This window comes from Thamnophis elegans, chromosome 9 (genome assembly GCF_009769535.1).
Source record: "Thamnophis elegans isolate rThaEle1 chromosome 9, rThaEle1.pri, whole genome shotgun sequence".
In the NCBI taxonomy this organism is placed as follows: Eukaryota; Metazoa; Chordata; class Lepidosauria; order Squamata; family Colubridae; genus Thamnophis; species Thamnophis elegans.
In genome coordinates, this window is record NC_045549.1 from 42,526,029 (window position 1) to 42,550,057 (window position 24,029).

At 39.9% G+C, this 24,029-nt stretch overlaps 1 protein-coding gene across 1 annotated transcript in view; it reads left to right on the top strand.

Annotated features, from left to right (window-relative positions):
• The window catches only part of QRFPR (pyroglutamylated RFamide peptide receptor), a 55,935-nt gene extending 50,670 nt beyond the window's left edge, over window positions 1-5,265 (top strand). The window contains exons 5-6 of the mRNA XM_032224265.1: window positions 1,956-2,053; window positions 4,368-5,265. Coding sequence (XP_032080156.1) covers window positions 1,956-2,053; window positions 4,368-4,765 — 496 coding nt within the window. The 3' untranslated portion in view covers window positions 4,766-5,265. The remainder of the gene's footprint in view (window positions 1-1,955; window positions 2,054-4,367) is intronic.
• The last annotated feature ends 18,764 nt before the right edge of the window (window positions 5,266-24,029 follow it).

Genomic DNA, 24,029 nt, shown 5'->3' on the forward strand with positions numbered 1-24,029 from the left:
TCCTCCTCCAACAGCACCACCACATTTGCTGCCCGGCGCTGTGGCCTTTTTTCCTGCTCCCGCTCCCTCCCACGGACTCATGGCTCCTCAAAAGCACGGTGGAGGAGGAAGGGCAGGGGTAACGTGGAGCCCAGCTCAGGTGCTCCGAGCGAAGGGGGAGACGCCGCTGCCACGGGCGGGGGCGCCAGTAGGACCTTTGCCGGATTCACCTCAGCCGCAGCGTCGGGCGGCAAAACCGGCAGTGCTGTTGGAGGAGGAGGAGGTGGCAGCAGATATTCCGGTGGCAGCGGGGGCTTTGGGGCTTCACTTCAGCCGCAGTGCCGGGCGCAAGCGGCTAAGACTGGCCGCCCACAAAGGACCTCACCGGGCTTGCTTTGCTGAACACGGGACGACTGAGGCTAGTTTGAGCGGTGCGGCTGGCGCAAACTACTGTCAGTCGCCCCGCACTCATCAAAACAAGTCTGGGGAGGTCTTTTGAGGGCAGCCAGTCTTAGCCGCCTGCAAAGGACTTCCCCGCGCTTGCTTTGCTGAACACGGGGCGACTGATGGTAATGAGCGGCGCAGCTGGCGCCTAGGAGGTCCTAGGAGACCTGCTGTGCCACGTAAGCTCCTGCTGCCATCCCCGCACCTGTGCTAAGTAGATTTTCTGAGGCCCCTCAGCTTCTGGAGCCTGTGACCGCCCCTCGTCCCCCAGGCTGGCTCACCTGCCCGAGCAGCCTCACTTCGCTGCCCTCCCATCGCCTCCAGTCCTCCCTCGCCCTGAATGGCCGGCCCGGAATGGCCGGCCCGGGTCACCTCAGCCCGCCATAGAGCGAAACGTGTCCTGGTTTGTGGCTGGGAGGCACGCTGGCACTTTAAAGTGCATGCCGCCGCCCCGGCCATACAGCGGGGCGGCGGCATACACTTTAAAGTGCCAGTGTTCCTCCCGGCCACAAAGCAGGACATGTTTTGCTCTATGGCGGGCCGAAAAATGAAAAATAAAAATAAATGTGCGACTCGCACGCCAGCAGAGGCGGATAAAACACACACACACACACACACACACACACACAAAATAAAAACAAATTACTTACATTACAAATAATTTTGAATTCCTCCCCCCTGCCCCCCCCTTTGTCCCACAGTCTTTCCAGCTGCGTCAAAAATGCAAAATTTGGTCTAGCCAGGGCCAGGCAGGCTAGGATAGTTGCTGCTAGAGTCACCACGTGGGTGACTCTGCTTAAATGTTTTTTAAAAGCCTCTAAACAAAGTGCCCTCTGCAGGAGGATGCGAGAGAATCACATGCCTCATTTGCATAAGGAATTTTTTGCTTTTTAACCCTTGCTTAACTCTTAAAAGGCGAAAAATTCCTTATGCAAAGGAGGCCCATAGTTCTCTCGCTTCCCCCTACAGTTAGCACTAAGCAGACTCTGAGTCATTGTGACTTGGAGTCTGGCAGCAACTACCTTGGCCTTTTTAATTATTTTAAAAATTCTTTCCTTTTCCTCAAACATCAGCATATTACCCACAATAATCTGGGCCCTCATTTTACTGACCTCAAAAGGATGGAAGGCTGAGTCAACCTTGAGCTGGTGAGAATCAAACTGCCAAACTGCTGGCAGCAGCAGCCAGCAGAATTAGCCTGCAGTACTGCACTCTAACCCCTGCGCTATCACAGTTTTAAAAGCATACCTTTAAATTATTTTAATTTTGGATTGTCATTTCCTGCCTTTCTGTATAGAGAATGTTCTCAGGAAGGGCAGGATATAATTTATTTTAAAAATAAAATGTAATAAAAAACAAAATAATAAAATAAAATGTTAAACATTTAATTAGATATATGAAAATAGGATGTTCTGAATGCAAAGTATCTTCCTTCCTACTGAGATCTAGGTTTTCATCATACAAATTATTTGTATTGCCTCCTTATTATCAAAATTATTTTGATCAACAGTCCAAACTATTTCTCTTTTCAGAAAGAAGAAGCGAGCAATTGTGATGATGGTGACTGTTGTGGTTTTGTTTGCTATTTGTTGGACACCCTTCCATGTAATGCACATGTTAATAGAATACAGTGAGTAGTTTTTTTAATTAAATAGTAGCAGAGAGGGTTGTTTTGTTTAAAGAAAGTAAACAAGATAATATATTAAACTATACCAGGATATTAAATTTTATATGTGCTATTATAATAACTCTATTCCAATAAAGGCAATTTTTCATGTTTACTGGGATGTATGAGTCAAGTTTAATCAAGTTAATAAATATGTAATCCCCTGCAATCTATTATTTATACATAAAAGCTATTAACACTTGAGTGCATTGAAATTAGTTTTATTTGTTTTTCTTTATGCTTTTCTTTTATACCATACTGGGTATATACATTTCCCTCTTATCCCTTCCTTGCAAAGTTGAATTACAGTGCATTTTGAGAGTCCATTGAGAATGGTTCATATAAATAAATGACTTGTAATTCAGTCTGATTATGAATTGATTTTTATAGATTCACCCGTACTTTTTTACTTCTCATCAATAGAAACCTTCTTCAACAATCAGAGTTTTTAAAAGAAAAACTATCCCAGAATTGTTCAGATACAATTCTGAATTGCTCTATGAATCTGGCCTTTGAAAGTAATAATGAAGCCAAAGCTATCAGGGTTTTGTTGTTCTGTTTACTTAATTGGGTTCCTGTCCACCCATAGAAAAGCAGTACAATTTGACATATATTTTTTATTTATTTTAATGTCCTATTTTCACATGGTTAAAGCTTGTATTAAGTTTTTTTCTCCATCTGCTAACAAAAGAAGAAAACTATGTATATCTAAACATAGAGAATATGGAAAGTTGTATGAGATATTATATAAATAATAATAGTAAATATGATTCATACTATTTCTGCTTTCAGGATACCAGAGAGTATTAAAATAATATTTAAATATTGTATATGGCAATCGTAGTTTAATATTGTTTCATTTGATTAAATTAATATATATTTTAAACCAACATTTAATTTCCTGTTGACAAATTCCTAAAAATGTGAACATTTTATAAGGCAATGCTTGATCTTACTTTTATGCTTTACTTTCTTGTGCAAGAATTTAGTCATAAATAGTGGAAAATTAATAGCGCAGTTTTATGCATAGTAATGAAATAAATAATGTAGGTAGGATATTAGACTTCTATTTAAGAGAGCAAGTTTGGCGCAGTTGTTAAGGTGTTAAATTAGAAACTGGAAGACCATGAGTTCTAGTCCGCCTTAGGAACAAAACAGGGACGTGCTGGCAGGGGAGGCAGGGCCTCACCACTGTCATCATGAAAAGAAAAGAAAAAATAAAAGGAAAAAGGCTGAGGTAGTTGCTGCCAGAGTCACAGTGGATGACTCTGCTTAGTGCTTAACTGTTTAAAAAAGCCTCTTTAAAAAGTGCCCTCTGCAGGAGGAGGTGAGAGACCCACGTGCCTCATTTAGTCTATCTTTATGATCACTTGAGCAGAGTTAAGCAAAGCGAAAAATTCCTTATGTAGATGAGGCACGTGGTTCTCTCGCCTCCTCCTGCAGAGGGCACTTTTTTAAGAGGCTTTTTTTAAACAGTTAAGCAGAGTCACCCATTGGAGACTCTGGCAGCAGCTAATCCAGCCTTAGTTCAGCAGCTCTTGCCTTTTTTTTTTTACATTTTTTACATTTTCATCATGGCAGACAAGAGGAGAGTTGAAATCCTCTGTGAAACAGGTGGAAAAGGTATGTGGGTCGGAGGGAGGGGGGAGGAATTCAAAATTATTGTAATTTGTAAGTAATTGTAATTAGTATTATAAGTAATTTGTGTGTGTGTGTGTGTGTGTTTTACCTGCCTCTGCTGGCGCACGGGCTGGCACTTTATTTTTTATTTTTTAAAGCCATGCTGCCACGTCCCGCTCTATGGCGGAAAGCCGTGCCGGGGCTTTGGCGCAGCTTTCCGAAAGCCCCGGCGAAGCCCCGGCGCTGGCAGACATAGGTCGGCAGACATAGGTCGGCTTTTGCCCACTTGCCTCACCAGCCATAAACCTCACCGCACGTCACTGGAACAAAACTAATTGGGTGACCTTGGGCCAGTCACCCTCTGTTAATCTTAGCAAGGAGACAATGCCAAACTACTTCTAAAAAAATCTTGCCAAGAAAATTGTAGGGACTTATTCAATCTCCGGCAACCAAAAATTTACTTAAAACACACAAACAGAAGGTATAGGCTTGCTTATTGGTAAGGCATGATCCAGTGTATTAGTCATCATCTTATTATTACATTATTCACTATAAATTATGTATGTGGCAGATAAAAATTTTAATAGCATGTTTCTAATGAATTTCTTAAACATGTCTTATAATTAATTTGGTATAAATTTCATATTTTTCTCTGTAGGTAATTTTGAAAGAGAATATGATGATGTCACTATTAAGATGATATTTGGAATTGTGCAGGTAATCGGATTTGCTAATTCCATTTGCAATCCCATTGTATACGCCTTTATGAATGAGAACTTCAAGAAGAACTTCCTCTCTGCACTTTGCTTTTGCATTATGAAAGAAAAGTTGTCTCCATTCAGACATCACAAAAACTTAAAAATCACAACGATGCAGCATGAGGAAAGGGCCTGTAGAAGAGAGTTGGTCTCCCTGGAAGAGACTAGAAGAGAAGCATTCAGTGAAGGGAACATTGAAGTAAAATTATGTGATCGATCCTTTCCTAACAAGACCTCTAGAAGACATCTGGCATTGTTCTCATCAGAATTCACTGGGCACACTTCACTGGAATCCTAGCAAGAATGGTTCTTCGTGTTCCAATATTTGGCAATGGTTTTTCAAATATTGTATTTAAAATGCTTTGCTTAATATATACAACAAAGATGTTTTGTGTTTGCCTCAATTGAGGCTCGTAGCTATTAGGTTTAGATATGGTCATCACCGCATTACACAAACAGCCCACACTGGTTGATTTTCATTGCCTGAGACTGTTTTCTTTTTCCACCTTTTTTTAAAAAAAAAAGTTTTATGTTGCTTTATCTTCTGTTTTATTGTGTGTTTTTAGTACAAGAAATTAATCCTTGCCCTGCCAGATGAACTATGTTTAGACTAATGTGTTCCCTTGTTGCCAATTAGTGTAATAGTAAAAAAAATCACAAACCTGTGATCATGAATCACAGCCATGCAGCTATTTGATATCATAATAATCAGTATTTGGTTATTTTTTTAAATAACTTAATGTCTCCATCTTGAATAACAAAGGAAAAAACCCTAGAAACTTATTTTCTACATAAAAAGCGCAGAGTAAGTATTGAGAAGCATTTCTGATAGAGAAAGCAACCTTAAAACCAATTCAGAAATCATTTTTTGAGTTCAGTGGATTTGAAAACCAGCTATTAAGTAAACAATGTAACATAGTTGACACAGTGAAGCCAGTGTTAATTGCCAAGACAAACAACAACGCTGCTTAAAAGCAATTTAAGGATTAGTCATGGCAGATCTCACCAAGTTGGATGGAAAATAGGTTTTACTTTTCTCCAAAGGAACTTGCAGTGAGAAGCACATACAGGCTACTATGCAGCAAAGTTACCAATTCCCCTTCAGTGTTTAACTACAGTTATTGGCATAATCGGCTTAGAATTTCACCCACAAATATGGTAAGCGCTTGAGAAGCAGGAAGCTTTGCATTTACTACAGAATGTAAAGGCAGCTGCCAGCACAGCAAGACCGCTTCTACTGCAAGATGCATAGACAAAAGACTAATGTACAAATAGTTTAAAACTGAATTCGGATTTCAAAATATCCACCAGCGACTTTATTTCCTTTTGTAATAAATTTGTTGCAAAATACCACATACAATATAAAAATGCTTCATGGTAATTTCTCCCCATCTCTTCTCTCTGAAAAGATTATGTTAGCACACTTGTTTTTACAAGCTAGAGACATGAACCACCATAAGGGCCTTTGGACATCAAAAGCACATAATTCCTGTCTTATGTGTTGTCCAATGACCATTCAGTAGAGCTTCTCGTTACTTTATGGAAAGCATTAGTGAGTTATAGTTTGTACTTACTAAATTGCAGCTTAATATTTGTATCCCTGTTTCTTTGGCTGTTTAGTCATTAGTGTAATCCAAGATTTGTTGACAACAATCTCTAGATTTATTTTCTTTATTAGATTTGTGTGATGCTATTTTGTCTAGAGGTGAGGAATAGCTAGATATATGTAAATAAATACATTGTGAATACATAGCACCTATTTATAAACACTGTAATTTTTTTGCCTTCTTTTTTTGTATCTACACTTATTACTAATTTGGTTAAATTCAAACTTAGTTATTTTGTAACTTTTACTTTAAAGATGCTAAAGTATAAACAGATGTTTAGCTTAGTCAGCACAGCACTTTTGTTTTTATATTAATAATACTGCTCTATTATTTTTGATCCCTGTCTTTGCTTACTGGAGCAAAACAATAGTTTGTAACATTTTGTCAGAAAAGTGAGAAAATGGCATTTTCCTGGCTTAACTAGAAAGCCTAATGAAACATTTAATTTTATCTATTACCGTATTTTTCGGAGTATAAGATGCACCTTTCCCCCCTAAAAGAGGGTGAAAATTTGGATGCGTCTTATACACTGAATGTGGCCCCACCCACCCACCGGTCCCAACCCTTTGGCCTCTGCCTCCAAGCATTTACCTCTTTGCAGCAAATGGGGACTTGCGGAGGCATCAATAAGCTATTGCAATCCCTGCAGCCTGTAATAGCTGATCATCGGGAGAAATTGAAAGTGAAACTTGCTGTTTGCTCCACATGGCAAATTGCTGGGAGGCAGATTTTTTTTCTTGTGCTAATCAGGTTGTTTGCTGCAAGGAGGTAAGTCAACAACTATAAATGCCTATAGAATATTCAAATTATTAGACTTATTTTTTAAAGACTGCTTTATTATTATTCTAGACAATTTAACAAAATGAAGAAGCTTTTTAAAATAAATGCTTGATCTGAAGAGGTTTTGTGGAATTGTTTTAAAAAGTGCTATTCTTTTCAATAGCAGAGAATAACTATACTTTCAGAAAGCACATCAATTTTAACAGCATCTGTACAAGTATAGTCTGAAATACAGACAGTGTATATTGTCTGTACTGTTTGTTGCAAGGAGGCAAATTGCTAAGAAGCAGAGGCACATATTTTTCCCTTGTTTTCCTTCCCAAAATCTAGGTGGGTCTTATACTCCGGAGTGTCTTATACTCCGAAACATACGGTACATTCCGGAAGGTTTCTAAAGTCAAAGTTACAGCTAAATATTTCTAAAAAATATTCTTAATGTATATAATTTTAAAAATAATAAAATAGAAATTTATCCTTAATTTAACATTTTTCTTCTCCATGAACACACTGCTACTATATTTTAAAAGCGATCAACGGTTCTAAAATTTTTTGAGATACTTTCAACAAAACTGATAGAATCTAAATATATCCTGAATTTTTAACTATTCAATTCAGGGAAAGGTTGCCATCAGTGGTCGGTTACGACCGGTACGCCCCAATACTGGTGCCTGCTGGGAGCACCAGGTACCGTTCCAGTATGGTGCTCTGGAGGGCCCACCAGCTCACGCTCCTTACCGGTATTTGAGCTGTTCGGGATTAGGCGCATGGAGCTACGGCGCCTGTGCGACGCTCCGCCAAGCAACTGGAGCATCATGGAAGCTGCACTTTTGCGTGCGTGCTATGCGCGTTCATGTGGTGGATGCCCGGCCCATTGCACCATACCAGTTGCACCAGGATCCGGAACCCATCACTGGTTGCCATGGAGATACTGGTTTCATTACAGAATGAGTACAATCCCTTTTCTATTTTTTAAATTCACTATAAGTTGATATTTTGGAAATTTAATTTCCTTGTTATAGGGTATTTTCCCCTGAAGACACAATGGGTAGAAGACTTTAAGAACTGCATCTCAAACAAATCCATGACATGCATTCATTAGAGTTGAGCAAGCCTAGGATCCCAATTGAACATATTAAAGACCACAAGTACATGGAAAGCGCTCTAGTGTACATAAATTTAGGCATCTTTAATCTTTATTATGTGTACTTATTTTATTGTAGAATGCTTTGGCATTGTAATGAACTTAGTAGTATAGATGAAGTAGGATGTTAACACTGGTTGAAGGAACATCCTTTCCTTCATATATGTAAGAAATCTGAAACTGATTGAAGAATTTTTATAAAATAGCTTTTTTCTGATCTCACTGAATATTCAGAAACTGGGTTGTAGTTATGAGCATAATGGAAACCAGTTCTTTAGCTTCATTATTAGTAACATCAATACGTTGCAAAAATGCTGCTTAATAAGGATAGGATATCAAGTTGATCCAATAGGAAACTAATATATTCTTTTATGTATTTTAAATTAAATTATTGATAATAGCAATTGCTGTAATGATGAAAGCTATTATTTTAATATACATTAAAATCTGTAATATTTGCTTTCTAAAAATGCAGTTACTGATGAATTGTTTGAGAATATCTTATGTGGTTGTGATTAAATGGCACTTCTTGGTAAAGGGAAAAATGTATAGTTCTACTCTTGGTTAAGTATTTTTGATAAATTCCATTTATAACAGTCATGATTGTAGAGTTTCTTCAAGAAAAGAATAGTGAATTCTTAATATTGTAATAGGAGTACCATGTAATAGGAGTACCATTATAAATAAAATATCTGAAAATTTGAGTTGAGAAAATAATATAAAAATATTAATTGTGTGAACCAAAGCTGGAATCAAAATATAAAATTCATAAACATTAAAATAATTTCAGCATGTAATACCAATTTATATTTGAATGGCTTATACAAAAAACCATAAATATGATCTTGCCTAATAACAGAAATCAAGTCTTTTAAGTTGACATTTAAAATCAAAGGAGACAGTAGATATCTTTGTTTCACTTTTATAGACTGACAAATGTAGATTAAAAAGTTCATTGATCTTCATTACAGACCAGAGGCCACATAGATTATCTAAATAACATATTTAAGTAAACATATAATGGAACATTTTAGTAACTAATGATACATTCCATTTGTAATTGACTGAATTTGTCATGAGTTTCAATAAATGCATAAATAATTATAGCCTAATGAAATAATAGAATCTTTAATTCTGTTAATTTATTGGAAACCCATGCAATATGCTTTTGTATGTAACTTTGGACAAATGAAGTGGTGCCTGGATAAATTTATTACACTGTAGGTTCCATAAAGAATATAAATACAAAGACATTATACATTCCAATAAATAAATTTATTATATATTATAAATACAACTAAATACAACTAAATTATTTAAAGGCTGCTACAACTGATTTTTATATGCAAATATGTATGTCTAATCATGTAGTTGGAAAAGAACATATTTATTTTGTGTGTCAAAGTGTCCAATATTTATTTTTTCATTTTCTTTTCTAGAATAAACAGTTGGAACTATAGCATCTATTTTCCTCATGATTAAACTTGTTGATGAAAAAGAAAGGATTCTGGGATGAGGATTAGGTTTTATATAGGGATCTTTTTAATTGAAAGAAGTAGATGTTATTAACAGATTAGCCTAGGGTAAAAATCATAAGAGCAGAAAAATTGTCTACTTAAATCATTTGTTTGTGTATGAGTGCATTTACAGTTTAGTTTTAGTTTAGTTTAGTTTTAGTTTTATTATTATTTATAGGCCGCCCTTTTCCCTGAGGGGACTCAGGGCGGCTTACAAAATATAGGGAAGGGGGTACAAAACAGTAAACATGAGACAATACATGAGTAAAAATAGTACACAACATTCATTCATCATTCGGGTGGGGACAGATTACGATCTTTATCCCCAGGCCTGACGGGATAGCCAGGACTTGAGGGCTGTGCGGAAGGTCTGGACGGTGGTGAGGGTACGAATCTCCACAGGGAGATCGTTCCAAAGGGTCGGAGCTACTACTGAAAAGGCTCTCCTCCGTGTGGTTGCCAGTCGACACTGACTGGCAGATGGAACTCGGAGGAGGCCTAATCTATGCGATCTAATAGGTCGCAGGGAGGTAATTGGCAGGAGGCGGTCTCTCAAGTACGCAGATCCACTACCATGAAGGGCTTTATGGGTGGTAAGTAGCACCTTGAAGCGCACCCGGAGATCAACAGGTAGCCAGCGCAGCTCGCGGAGGATAGGTGTTATGTGGGCGAACCGAGGTGCACCCACAATCACTCGCGCGGCCGCATTCTGGACTAGCTGAAGTCGCCGGATGCTCTTCAAGGGCAGCCCCATATAGAGCACATTGCAGTATTCCAGCCTAGAGGTCACAAGGGCCCGAGTGACTGTTGTGAGGGCCTCCCGGTTCAGGTAGGGTCGCAACTGGCGCACCAGGCGAACCTGGGCAAATGCCCCCCTGGTCACAGCTGTCAGATGATGGTCGAAGGTCAGCTGTGGGTCCAGGAGGACTCCTAAGTTGCGAACCCTGTCTGAGGGGTGTAGAATTTGACCCCCCAGCCTGAGTGTTGGAATACTAGCCGAATTATTGGGAGGGAAACACAACAGCCACTCGGTCTTCTCCGGGTTGAGTACAAGCTTGTTAGCCCTCACCCAGTCCCTAACGGCTTCAAGACCCCAGTTCATCACGTCCACTGCTTCATTGAGTTGGCACGGGGCGGACAGATACAACTGGGTATCGTCCGCATATTGATGGTATCTTATCCCGTGCCTCCGAATGATCTCGCCCAGCGGTTTCATGTAGATGTTAAATAGTAGGGGGGATAAGACCGAACCCTGCGGCACCTGTATGTTAGGGGCCTAGGGGTCGATCTCTGCCCCCCAACTAACACCGACTGCGACCTGTCCGAGAGGTAGGAGGAGAACCACTGCAAAACAGTGCCTCCCACCCCCACCTCCCGCAGACGTCGCAGAAGGATACCATGGTCGATGGTATCGAAAGCCGCCGAGAGGTCAAGTAGAACCAGGATGGAGGCATGGCCTCCATCCCTGGCTCTCCAGAGATCATCGGTCAATGCGACCAAAGCGGTTTCTGTGCTGTAACCAGGTCTGAAGCCTGACTGGAAGGGGTCAAGGTAACTTGCTTCCTCCAAGGACGGTTGAAGCTGGAAGGCCACCACCTTCTCAACAACCTTCCCTACAAAGGGGAGGTTGGAGACTGGACGATAGTTGTTAAGAACAGCTGGATCCAAAGATGGCTTCTTCAGGAGGGGTCTCACCACCGCCGCTTTAAGTGCGGCGGGGAAGTGCCCCTCCCGAAGAGAGGCGGTGACAACCGCCTGGATCCAGCCTCGTGTCACCTCACTGCTGTTGACGACCAGCCAGGAGGGACACGGGTCCAGTACACAGGTGGAGGCACTCACAGCTCTCATGGCCTTGTCCACGTCCCCAGGGGCAACATCCTGAAACTCAACCCAGGGGTGGTCAACCAATTCATCCTCTTGTGCCTCGGCTGGATCTGCAGAGGTGGAGTCCAAGTCCGACCGAAACCGAGCAACTTTGTCCGCTAAGAATTGGACATAATCCTCAGCCCTACCCTGCAAGGGTTCCCCCGTATCCCTCCTATTTAGGAGGGAACGGGTTATCCTAAACAGGGCGGCTGGGCGAGACTCAGCGGACGCAACCAAGGTGGCAATATAAGATCTTTTTGCTCCCCTAAGTGCCCTGATGTACTCCTTGGTGCAAGTTGTTAAGAGTGCTCGGTTCGACTCGGACTTATCGGACCTCCACAGGTGCTCTAGGCGTCTCCTCCGGTGCTTCCTCTCCCGGAGCTCCTCGGTGAACCAAGGAGGCCTCCGGGATCCGCCGCCTCGGAGGGGCCATAGTGGCGCAATCCAGTCAAGGGTCTCCGATGCTGCCGAGTGCCAGGCAGCAACCAAAGTCTCCACCAGACTGTGGGCGAGAGTATCAGGAATAACCCCAAGCTCCGTCTGGAACCTCAGGGGGTCCATAAGTCGCCTGGGGCGGAACCACTTGGTCGGTTCCTCCTCCCTACAGTGGGGGTTTGGCCTCCGAAAGTCAAGCCTCAGTAGGCAGTGGTCTGACCACGACAGGGGTATGATCTCATTACCCCTCAGACCAAGATCACAATTCCACTGCTCCGAAAGGAATACGAGGTCGAGCATGTGACCCGCTGAGTGGGTTGGACCCCGGATTACCTGGGTCAAGCCCATGGCCGTCATGGAAGCCGTGAACTCCTGCGCCCCATCAGAGTGTTCACCGAGCAAAGGCAAATTGAAGTCCCCCAGGACCATAAGTCTGGGGAACTCAATTGCTAGCTCGGCTACCGACTCGAGGAGCGAGGGGAGGGCTGCTGCAATGCTGTTGGGAGGCAGGTACGTTAACAGTAAACCCACTTGACCCTTGAGGTCCAACTTCACTAGCAGGGACTCACACCCGACAAGCTCCGGAGCAGGGATCCTACGAGGTGCTAAAGACTCCTGGATAACCATAGCCACACCCCCACCCCTTCCCTGGGCTCTCGGCTGATGAAGCACCTGAAATCTGTCTGGGCACATCTCTAGGAGGGGGACTCCTCCCTCCGGGCCCAGCCAGGTTTCAGTAATACATGCCAGGTCTGCCCTCTCGTCTAAAATTAAGTCCCGGACGAGAGGAGCCTTGTGAACAACAGACCTGGCATTTAGCGACAACAGCCTGAGACCAGGGTCCTGACTACTCGCGCCATCTGGCCTCGGAGTGGGACTCATAGGGCCGGAAAGAGGGATCTCTGTGACGTAGCGAACCCTCCTTCCCCGGTAATGGCCAGCCCTAAAGTCCCCGCCATATCTGCCCCTCCCTGTTATGACCGTAATGCTCCGGCCCACTCCCGTGTCCGTGGTCCCCCCAACCACCCCAGTGCCCCCCGCATTCCTCGGCAGGTCCCCCGAATCATACATACTCATTCACTCACCCAGGCAGTCCCCACGTAATAGTTAAAAAACACAGAAAATACAACAATAATGGTGATAAAAAGTGGGATCATTCATTCAATTACATACATGCCCCTAGCATATCCCATACAAAGTAAGAAAAGAAGAGGTAGAGAAAAGGAAGAAAAAGATAGATTGCGCAGCTGTTAGGGTGCGAGTCCAGGCAGAGCCAAGTGGCTCTCAGTAATCGAGATGGTTAGAATAATTACGATAATTAGCGTCCAGTTATGGTCCAGAGAAGGTATACAGGGGCGCAACTCGTGTCCCCCTCTTCTACAGGTCTGAATGGATCCAAAGAGTCCGGAACAATTGAGGGAAGCAGGGGGCCTTCTTCCACAAGCGCTGTCCCAGATAGAGCCCCAGGGATAATGGCAGATGGTAGTGTTGATAATGTTCAAAGCCAGATGAAACTGAGCTAGCAGGTCTGAAAGTCCAAAATCCGCAACCAGAAGTGGCCAGAAGTTAAAATGCCACAGTAGGGGGGCGCCAGATGGCAGGTGGAAAGCACAGGAAAAAGCCTCACCGCAACAAGGGGGGGCAAAGAGTAAAATGCGTCCAGAGGGCCACTTAACCGAGCAGGGGCGAAGGAGGAAGGAGGCAATGTTGGGAGGGAAGTGAGGCTGAATAGTAAAGGGAGCCATCCGGAGGGGCTGATGCAGCGTCAGGAAAAACCGCCCATCCAATCTGCTCAGTCCCCACACTAATTCAGTTCGTTCTCTCTCCCTCCGGAGCAATAGTGGTCTTACAAAGCCCCAATGAGGCAGCTCAATAGGCAAGGTGAAATCGCCTAGGTCGCCGAAAAACGCCGCCGTTACATCCGACGTGGCGCCGCCCCCCCCACCGTCGAATAATGCAGGCAGCTCACGGCACACAGACCACCAAAGTTGTACAGTCCGGGGTCGCCCAGAAGTGGCGACCCCCGCAAAGGTCTGGGCTGATTTAGTTGGTTCTCTCTCCCTCCGGAACAATAGTAGTCCCGCAAAGCCCCAATGAAGCAGCTCGATAAGCCAGATGAAATTGCCTAGGCCGAAAAACGCCGACGTGACGCCGCCCCCCCCCCACCGCCAGACAACGCAGGCAGCTCACAGCACACAGACCTCCGAAGTTGTGCAGTCCGGGGTCGCCCAAAAGCGGCGACCCCCGCAAAGGTCTGGGCTCCTCGGGTCCCCTGAATTCCGGACATCCCCGGGACCTTCTTCAAGGCACGAAGTTGTCCACTTTTTAGGTTCTTTTCAGCGTTTGCTCGCCTCGTCAGACCGGAGCAGAACGCCTGGGTGCCATTTTTTCGGTCTCGCACATGCGCAGTGCGTATAAAATGGATGTGTGCCCAACTAAATGGTTCAAAACTCTTTTTGGTGGTATATTATTTGAAATTCATAGTGCCATTGTTTAATTTTGATTTCCAGTCAGGCAAGGTATTTATTTTTCTGTTCCTTTCCTATTGCATTTTGTTTGTCAGTTCATGTAAAAATATTCTAAAATTTTAGCTTGTAAAATTTACCATGACTTATACTTTTGTCACATATATTTCTGTTTATTGCGTTATCTGGAAGAAAACAGTACAACTGTACATATTATTTCTTTTTTAAAGATATTTTCATCCTATTGTTACACTGATCTATCAAACATTTAAAATACTTTTTTAAAATAAAGCATTGTATATAAATATACATATGAATGAGTAAAACACTATATAAAATGTGTTGACAAAAAAGATTCACTTTTTTGGCAACATACTTTGGTGTATGTGCAAATTTAGCATATGTGCAAGTGTATGTCTTTAGTATATGAACTAGTTCTAGCAATACACAAAATGTTAGGGTATGTGCAAATTCTAGCAATACACAAACAATGCAATGCAATTCAAAACCGATGTTGCCTCATTGTCCATACAATTTTCAGAACAAATACAATTTTTCTGTGTCAGATGGAACTGTTTTCTTGATAATAAATATAAAAAAATCTCAAATAACACACACACCAACCACAGAGCTAATCTGACTGACCAAAAGGCATCTTTTTAACTTCTGTTTTTATCATTTCATCCTTTTGTTTTGTGTTCTTTATGGAAATTAGAAATGGTGGATACCTCATATTTTACCTCCTTGCACTTTTAAGACAAATATCCCTTCCAGATCATAGAATGATAATCTGCTTCCTTTGGGTTCCTAGAATTAGAAATCTAGATAACCTACATGTGACATTTGTTGCTTGATCTAAAAAAAAATGGGGGAATTCAATTTGGGGCACTTACTACTCATTTTAATTTTAATTAGACATCTACTATGAATCTAATCAGTGTTGGTTGTTCTACATGATATGTACAATGGATCAAAAGGACAACATTGAAAAATGTCAGATCCAATTTGGCCCTTCCATTGAATGGACTGCCTAACATGTCTGCACCAAATATTTTTCTTTTTTACTTTCTGATCTCTGAATTCCTGTTCCCATAAATTTCTGTCCAAGTGCTTCCTATAATATTATTCAAGTGGAAAGAAAAATATTTGACAGAGAAGCTATAAACTACTAGAATTGATGTTTGGTGACTTATCCTAGGTGATTATAAAGTATGTTGCTGTTAGACAGAAATAAATCTTCAGTATCTGAACAATTGAGATATTTAAATATTATTGTATAATTAAAAAGACTGTCCCTGACAGATTCAAGGTAACTGTCAGAACAGATTAATTGCTTGATTATTTGGTGTAAAACTGATGACATCATGTGGTAAATTTTGAAAATTTTTGCAAGATTCATTTTGTATCATGTTCATGGCTTAGTGGTGGCCTTTTTATCATTGGTGATCTAAAGGTATTTTCTAGCACCACCCAACCACATAGATTAATTTCTTATATTCAGACATCAGCTCTCATTTTCACTTTCTTAGGCTAGGGAGCACAAAAAAAGAGTCTGGAAGCAAACACTTTGGAATATGGTTGAAATCCTGAGATGCAGCATCTTGCTATGATCTGGCAATGGAACAAACATAATCAATTGTTTAATGGATTCTTCTGTGTATGCTAAAATGGCTGAAATACATTGTTTCAGTTTTAATGTTACACCAGATCTATTGTCAGGTTTTCTTGGCAATATCTTACCTGTTTTGAAATGAAAAATGAGAACATTTTTTTTATCTTAATCAAGTCTTTATTTTTAAAACCATTTTCTCAATGCACAAAACAATGAAGAAGGAGGTATGTGAACCTGCAAAAACAATGAAGAAGCAGATATGTGAACCAAATATCATAAATAATATCCAGATGGAAGAGAGAAACTGCGACAGACACTGGCTTCCATAGGAAAAGGAATAGGAATAGGAGTAAGAATAAGAATAGAATAGAATACAATTCTTTATTGGGCAAGTGTGATAGGACACACAAGGAATTTGTCTCCGGTTGCATAAGCTCTCAGTGTACATAGAAGCAACAACTGATAACTCATAATCATAAGATACATTCATCAGAAAATATAAGATACAACACAAATCATACTAGGATATTAAATAGAACAAAATAAATCATAAGACACAAGCAACAAAGTTATAGTCATAAGGAAGTAGGTAATAGGAAAGATTAGAATAAATATAAGAATAATAACAACAATAATAATATGTTGCAAACATAAATCCATTAATACTTGGTCAGTTCCATTGATACGCTACTCAGCTGGAATCATCAGCTGGACTTTAGCTGAACTGGAAAACTTGGACCGGAAAATGCGCAAACTTTTGAATATGTATCACGCTTTACATCCATGAAGTGACATTGACAGGTTGTAACTGCCACAAAAAAGGGGGACAGGAGGCTATTTCAAATCCATCAAACTGTAGAAGTAAAATGAAGTTTGAATGATTATGTGAACCAAAGTACAGAAAAATTGCTACAGGCTGTGAAAATGGAGAACAGTATAAAAACAACAGAAACAGGCAGAATATAAGGAAAAACAGCTGGATGACATGTAGATGAAAATTAAAGCTTTGCATTGTAAAATATTGAAGGGAAATGTGATGACAACTTGACATGGACATGGCTTAAGATGGGAACCATCAAGAAAGAAACAGAAGGTTTAATATTGGCTGCTAAAGAACAAGCACTACAAACGAATGCCATGAAAGCAAAGATACAAAAAAATCCACTAACAAGGAGGCAGGGCTTGACGTCACTACGACATGACATGCAATCTTGGGGCACCAGGATTGCTATCAATATCTCTGTTGCTGGACGATTCGTTTTGGATCTAAACCATTCTGAAGGAACGGTGATAGAGAAGGGATGTCCTGCTGATCTCGGGGGCATCGCAAAGCCTCTGATTGATCCAGGGAAAGCTCTTTTTGCCGGCTTCAATAGAAGCAGCCATGGCTGCAGAAGGTTGGGACAGGCCCCTGAAACAGAAGCAGAATAGGAGAGACAGTGTGTCAAAATGGTGAGAAAAATCTTTATTATTAGAAAAGAGAAAACCCAAAAGACTTTTAATTTTGTTTGTTTTCTATGGATGGACTTTTTACAAATGCCTCTTACTTTTAAACTGGATTGGTCTTTTTTTCCCTTCTTCCTCTATACTTTTCCCATTTTTTGTATTCATGGATTAAAATCCTCTTTCCTTGCAAGGCTTGGCAGGATTGTAATCTTTAAACATTTTTCTTTTCTTTTCTGGAGTTTGGAGCTTAGAAAAGAGAGGCAAAAACAGAGGAAAAAGATGTAACACTGCCATCTAGAGGCTAGAGGCTTGGCAACATGTGATATTACAAAGCTATTGGCTTTGTTTACTGAAAGGGTCAGTGGAAAACATTTTGTTTATACATGTGTTCCTTTGAAGGAAAGAGAAAGCTTTGACCTGAAAAACTTTACTGAATTTGTTTGAAACGCAGCAAAAGCCTTGGATGTTTTAGTGGCAATGTTTATAACCTGGAAAAATGGCGCAATATGAAGAAAAGGAATTAACATTGCAAAAAATTATGTTAGAAATTCAAAAAGTCTTAATCATCACAGAGAGAATTGAAAAGAAACTTGAAATTATAGATCAAAATACAGAAAATACGGAGGGAAGAGTTGAAAATACTTATAAAACAACAATGAAATTTGAGGATAGAGTTAAAAAAATTCATCACATATAAAAGTGATAAGAAAATTGTTGATACTGACAGCAAATCGAGTGTGGAGGGAAATGATAAGTGCGAAATACGGAAAGGTTTAGGTTTAGATTTATTAGATTTATATGCAGCTCTTCTCCCAAAGGAGAGATTGATGAACTGGAACTCTATCAGATGTAAAAACATAGATGAAGAAAGAGGAGAAAATTTGGCAGAAACGAGAGTAATTTCGGCAAAAGCACCAGTGATAACAAAAGTCAAACCAATGAAAGGAACAGATGGAGAGTTTTGAATCCTTATAATATATGCAATGAACAACAAGTTGTCAAGAGAAGTCCACATAAGACTTATCAAGAAAACACTTAGAATACAGATTCTACAAATGGTAAGAGATATTGGACTGCACTATTTCTGGTAGGATACAGGATGATGACATGAAATGTCACAATAAAATTTAGTTAAATGTAGTTAAACTTTGAGTACTATGTGTAAGACAAAGTAATAATAGCTAAAGTCAAATAAATGATCAATAATGGTAATAAAGCATTTATATATACTAAAAAAAAATCCACTGACAATCCAAACTGCTGATTTTGCAACTGCTGATTTTGAAACTGTTTCACATTTAATATGTGAATGCAGCAAAATTGCACAAATTAATTACAAACGAGTTGCTAAATTAATCCAATGGCCATTATGTAAAAAATACAACTTACCTGTATCCAAAAGTCATGGGAGCACAAAGTGGAAAAAGTTACCTAAAATGAGAAGGTGAAGATCTTGTGGGACTTTTGAATATAGATGGATCATCATTTGGAACATAACATGCCAAATATCATGGTTGTAGAGGGTCGAAATGTACAATTTATTGACATTGTGGTACCAGGAGATGCTGTCATCAGGGCACTTGGTACCATGCCATGTCCAAGAATTTTATAAGATACATCAACAAATTGCAGCTTCCTGCAATAACACCAGCAGAACTGCAAAAAACTGCGCTATTTGGAACATCATATATTTTAAGAAGGTACTTGGCTGATACCTAGAATGCTGGCAGCTACACGTATCAACCAAGCATCAGTTAATGGTATTTGTGATGCCTTTGTGAAGGTTGAGTTGACTGAGTTTCATGTTTAATGAATAATCATCAGGGCACATGAATAAAGTATAATAATAACAATAACAACAACAATAATAATACAACTCTACTAGGTAGTTTGACAGTATTGTGAGAATTAGTTTTTGTTATCAGAGTGATAGCCCGGAAGAAATAAACTGTCCCGGTGACTAGTTTTGGTGTGCAGTGCTCCAGAGTCGTGATGGTGAACCTATGGCACATGTGCCCAAAGGGGCACACGGAGCCATGTCACCACACGATGTTGCCTGTTCCTCGTCTAGGTTTCTAGTGCACACACACACACACGGGATGATCAGCTAGCCTTTGTGCGTGCTGCAGTGCCGGAAACTGGAACAGCTGGTCTTTCATTTTCTGACGTGAGCATGCATGCCGGCCAGCTGATCATTGCGCATGCATGTGCACCACTAACCGGAAGACTAGCTAGCTGGCACGCATGTGTGCACTGGAAACCGGAGGTTCATTTTCCAGCACACACATGGCCCCTGGACAGTTCCTCTTCTGGGTTGTGGCCCAGATGAGCGCACACATGCTTCTCCTAAAATATCCTATTATTTCCACAGTTTTGAGTGTGTTCAGTTCAAGATTGTTTCAGTCACACCACAAGACTAGTTGTTGTGCACACCCTCTCTAAATAGATTCAGTGTTGTCTTGAACGAAACCAATCGCTGTTGAATCATCTGCAGATTTCAGTACTTTAACAGAGGCATCGTTGAGATGCAGTCATCTGTGTCTTGGTATAGACAGAGAAGAGAGTGGATGCAGCACACAGCCTAGCTTCATCTGTTGCTTCCTGTCAGAAAACTTAGGATCCACTTATAAGTGTGGTCAGGCATGGCTAGCTGAATCAGTTTACTTAAAAGTATAACTGGAATGATGGTATTGAATGCAGAGTTGAAATCTATAAAAAGGACCCTTGCATAGGTCCTTGGAGATTCAAGATGTTGTAGGATGTAATGCAGAGCCATATTAACAGCATCATCTGCTGAGCTATTTGCTCAGTAGGCAAATTGCAAGGGATCTAATAGTGGATCTGTGATGGTTTTCAGGTGGGCCAGCACTAGCCTTTCAAAGATCTTCATAACTACAGATGTCAGAGCAACTGGTCTGCGGTCATTCAACTCCTTGATAGAGGGTTTCTTCAGCACTGGGATGCTAGTAGAGCATTTGAAACAAGAAGGAATATAACATATCTCTGGTGATTTGTTAAAGATGTGGGTGAAGATGGAGGCCAGATTGTCAGGTGCTGCTTCATTTAATAATCAGGAAAGAAACCACTTGACTCCATTTGTTTGAAATTAAGTGTACTTTTGCTAATTACAAACGAATAGTAGCAAATCTAAGCTGAGTCTGGTTAATTAGGCGCGAAAGCTAATAATATCATGTATAGTTCAACCCCCTCCCCTTGGCACCCCAGTCCATAGTCCAATTATAATTCACCCAACTGTCAGGTGGGAGATATCTTCAAAAAACATCATCAGGGTGGAATGCTGGGCAGTTAACCTTGGCGGGAAACTCCCTTCCTCCACATCCGCAATGAGATGGTCAGGACAGCGTCTAGAATATTCTTCCAGCACATAATGATTCCCCTCCCAAATACCATGCCCTCCTCCCCGTTTCAGTGGCAGCCGAAGCAGTAGCAAAGCAGAGGCTGACATCCGGCCCTCCTCGAGAAAAGGGCGGTCAGACCTGCAGAAACAAAAAGAACACAAATAAACAGACAGACAACAAGACACAAAAGAGAGAAAGGGGAAGGGAGAAAAAAACAAAAAAGGAAAATTAGCAGACCATCCAAGGATCAGGGTTTGTCAGGATAGGAAGAGTAGAACTTGCGGAGTAGACGAGGAGCTCATGCCCCCTCCCCGTTTCAATGGCAGCCAAAGCAGTAGCAAAGCAGAGGCTGACACAGATGTTCAGCACAAGCTTTCAAGAAAGAGGAGCTACCTTGTCTGGGCCTGGTGCTTTTCCATGCTTTTGTCAGTGAAATAGACCTTGTATTTTCTTTGATCACCCGAGATGGGGCCCCCAAAGGGATGGGATCAGTTGTAGGAGGCTTGCTGTTGTTGGAGTATCTGAGATGAAGATGGTGGTGATAGTGATATTTGACAGTGTTTTTTTCTCAAACCTACTGTAAAACAGATTCAGATGATCTGCCAGTTGTTTATACCCTTCAGCATGGAAAGGAAATTTGCTGAAATGTTGATACAGTTTCTCATATGATATACTCATTGGTTGTATAAGAATACATATCACTTCAGACATACAGTTATTCCTCATTTTACAACCATTTATTCAGTGATTTCAAGTTTACAGCAGTGCTGAATGAAGGGACATACGTCACATGCACAAAGGTCATTGCAGCACCCCTGCAGTCATGTGTTAAAAATGCAAGTGCTTGGCAGCCTGCTCACACAACCACGCAAAGCCCTGCAGTGCTCTTATTCTCCCACCTTCCACTCTTCAAACTCTTTTGGTTTCCTGTATACAGTGTACTTGTTGGCAGAAGTGTCAGATCTAGGTCTGAAGTAAAGACCATGGTCCTTCAGCGGTTTCAGACAGCTGCCACTCCTCTCAGGCTTTGACTTTAGCCCAAGCACACCATGGTACCAAGAAATGCTGCCCAAAAAATAGATCAGGGAGGAGATAAATGAGGTTGCAGGACCCCAACTGGGCCTGGTAGGCAGGAAATACATTAAATGTACATCAAAATTGTATTACTGCTAACATTATAACCAAAGTCTAAACTATGACAAAGTTATTTAGAAGTTCAAAGCCAGTAATAATCAATAATAACTTGATGCAAAATGGAAAATAAAGGAGAAAACGTGGTGACTTAATTCCTAAAGAGATTACTCTAAAATTTATATGTCATAGCAAGAAAGTTATCAATTAAAATTTGAACTCAAAATTTATAACAAATTTAAAATAATGCAGATGTGTGTATAAATGCTTGGTGCAACTTAAATGTGATTCTAAATAGAAGTGTGCAATGCCCAAATATGAATTAAAAAGTTAATTCAGTTTTCTAACAGAAATTCTGATACTTATTTTTGTGATCCACCAGAGAGCGCTAAAGAAACAAAACAATCAAATTAGCTACAGAAAAATAATCTCATGAATTGAAAGGGTAAAATTTGGAAGTTCATTCTCACAGAGAGAACAACTTAATAGATCAGAATATTTTTTTAAATAAGGAACAGATGGTAAAAGGGCTTCTTCCTTCCCTAAATGGAGGTCAAGTAATCTGTTAATATTAGATGCACAAAAGAGGAATAAAAGTTTGAATATTGAATCTATGCATGGTGTTTATGCTTTGAATATTGTAATTGCTGTGAATCTTTAATTATGGTTTTATAACTCCTTATGAAAAACTCATGCAAACTTTTATTTTAATTTTTAAAATTGCTTTTAAGGCAATGACAAAAAAGAAAAACCCAAAGCACATAGATAATGATGATAAAAATCCATATATAATTAAGGAAAATAAAAGAAAAAATATAGAAGGTTTTGAAAAAGTGAAAAATATAACAAAGAAAAATAAATAAAAAGGATTTGAGCAGTAAATAATTACATTTCTATATATCTAATGCAATTATTATCCAAGTACAAATATATTTCTAATAATTTATATAGCTATCATATTTTATGTATAATCTTTATTGTCATTGTACTTAAATACAACAAAATTGGTTAAACTACTATATTTTTGTATAAAATTATATTTCATTATACTTGTCCGTACGAAGTCTATGTATAGATAATCCATTCAGTGAAAGGGAAAGTTAAACAGTAGTTATCTTTCTAATGTAGCATTGCCAGTCTTTTGGATGTACTAAGAGCACAGGGAATCCATTTCAGTTGTCTGGTTATCAGATTCCAAATAGTAGGTTGTAATTCAAGAGAACCCTATTATATGAAATTTTAGTTTTTGTCACAAAAGCTACATTTATATAATCCACTACCAAAGCTTCATAAGTCAGGACCTTGTAAAAATGTGTACCACATCTCCAATAAAATGCAATTTTGACAATCCTCCTCTATACCAATATAATGGAGTCTAATATATTCTAAATATTATTTCTTATATAAATCATAATTTGACACATTGAATTCATGCAAGATTCCAGTAAAACAGAACATTTGTAGCTCAGGGTTGAAATGAAATGCAAGATTGCTTAATTGGTTTCAGTCTGTCTGCCAGTAGACGTTTGACAGGTAAAATGGATTTTGCAGTTTGTAAAATCTAACTGGGAAGATTTTCTTAAAATAGAAAGAATCCTTACTGAGTCCAGCAGACTACATTTTATACTTTTATTCTTCTATACCTCTATACAAGCAACAATATTTGCCAACAATAACCTCTTTCTTTACTAAAATCTGAGACAGTTACATTAGCATTCATGACAAAACTTTTTCTAAGAGTAACTAGTTTGAAAGAACAATTTGTTAATTCTTCGTTATCGGGTACAATGTTTTTCCAAACAAGAAGAAATTGATCATTTTTAATTTTGATAATAAAGTGATTAGATCTTGATCCTTAACTGCAAATCACAATTAGGCTGCTCTTTGAATTAACTGCTTCTTATCATGCAATAGTTGGTTCAGTAAGGTACAATATGAATTTAGAGCACTTATTTGGAAATATATACTTGAAAATATATACTTTTACTCTGAGATATATCCTATGTGCTTTGTACAGACATATCAAATTTTAATACATACGTAAGGTTTATTTATATTTATACAAATATTTGTATACTGCCTAGTTGATAGGACTAAATGTGCTTTATCACAAAGAAAAATGCAAATATATAAAAAGACACATAATCAGAATAAATCAAAATTTATGATGAACCTGGTCAAAAATTAAGTGATCAATAATTTA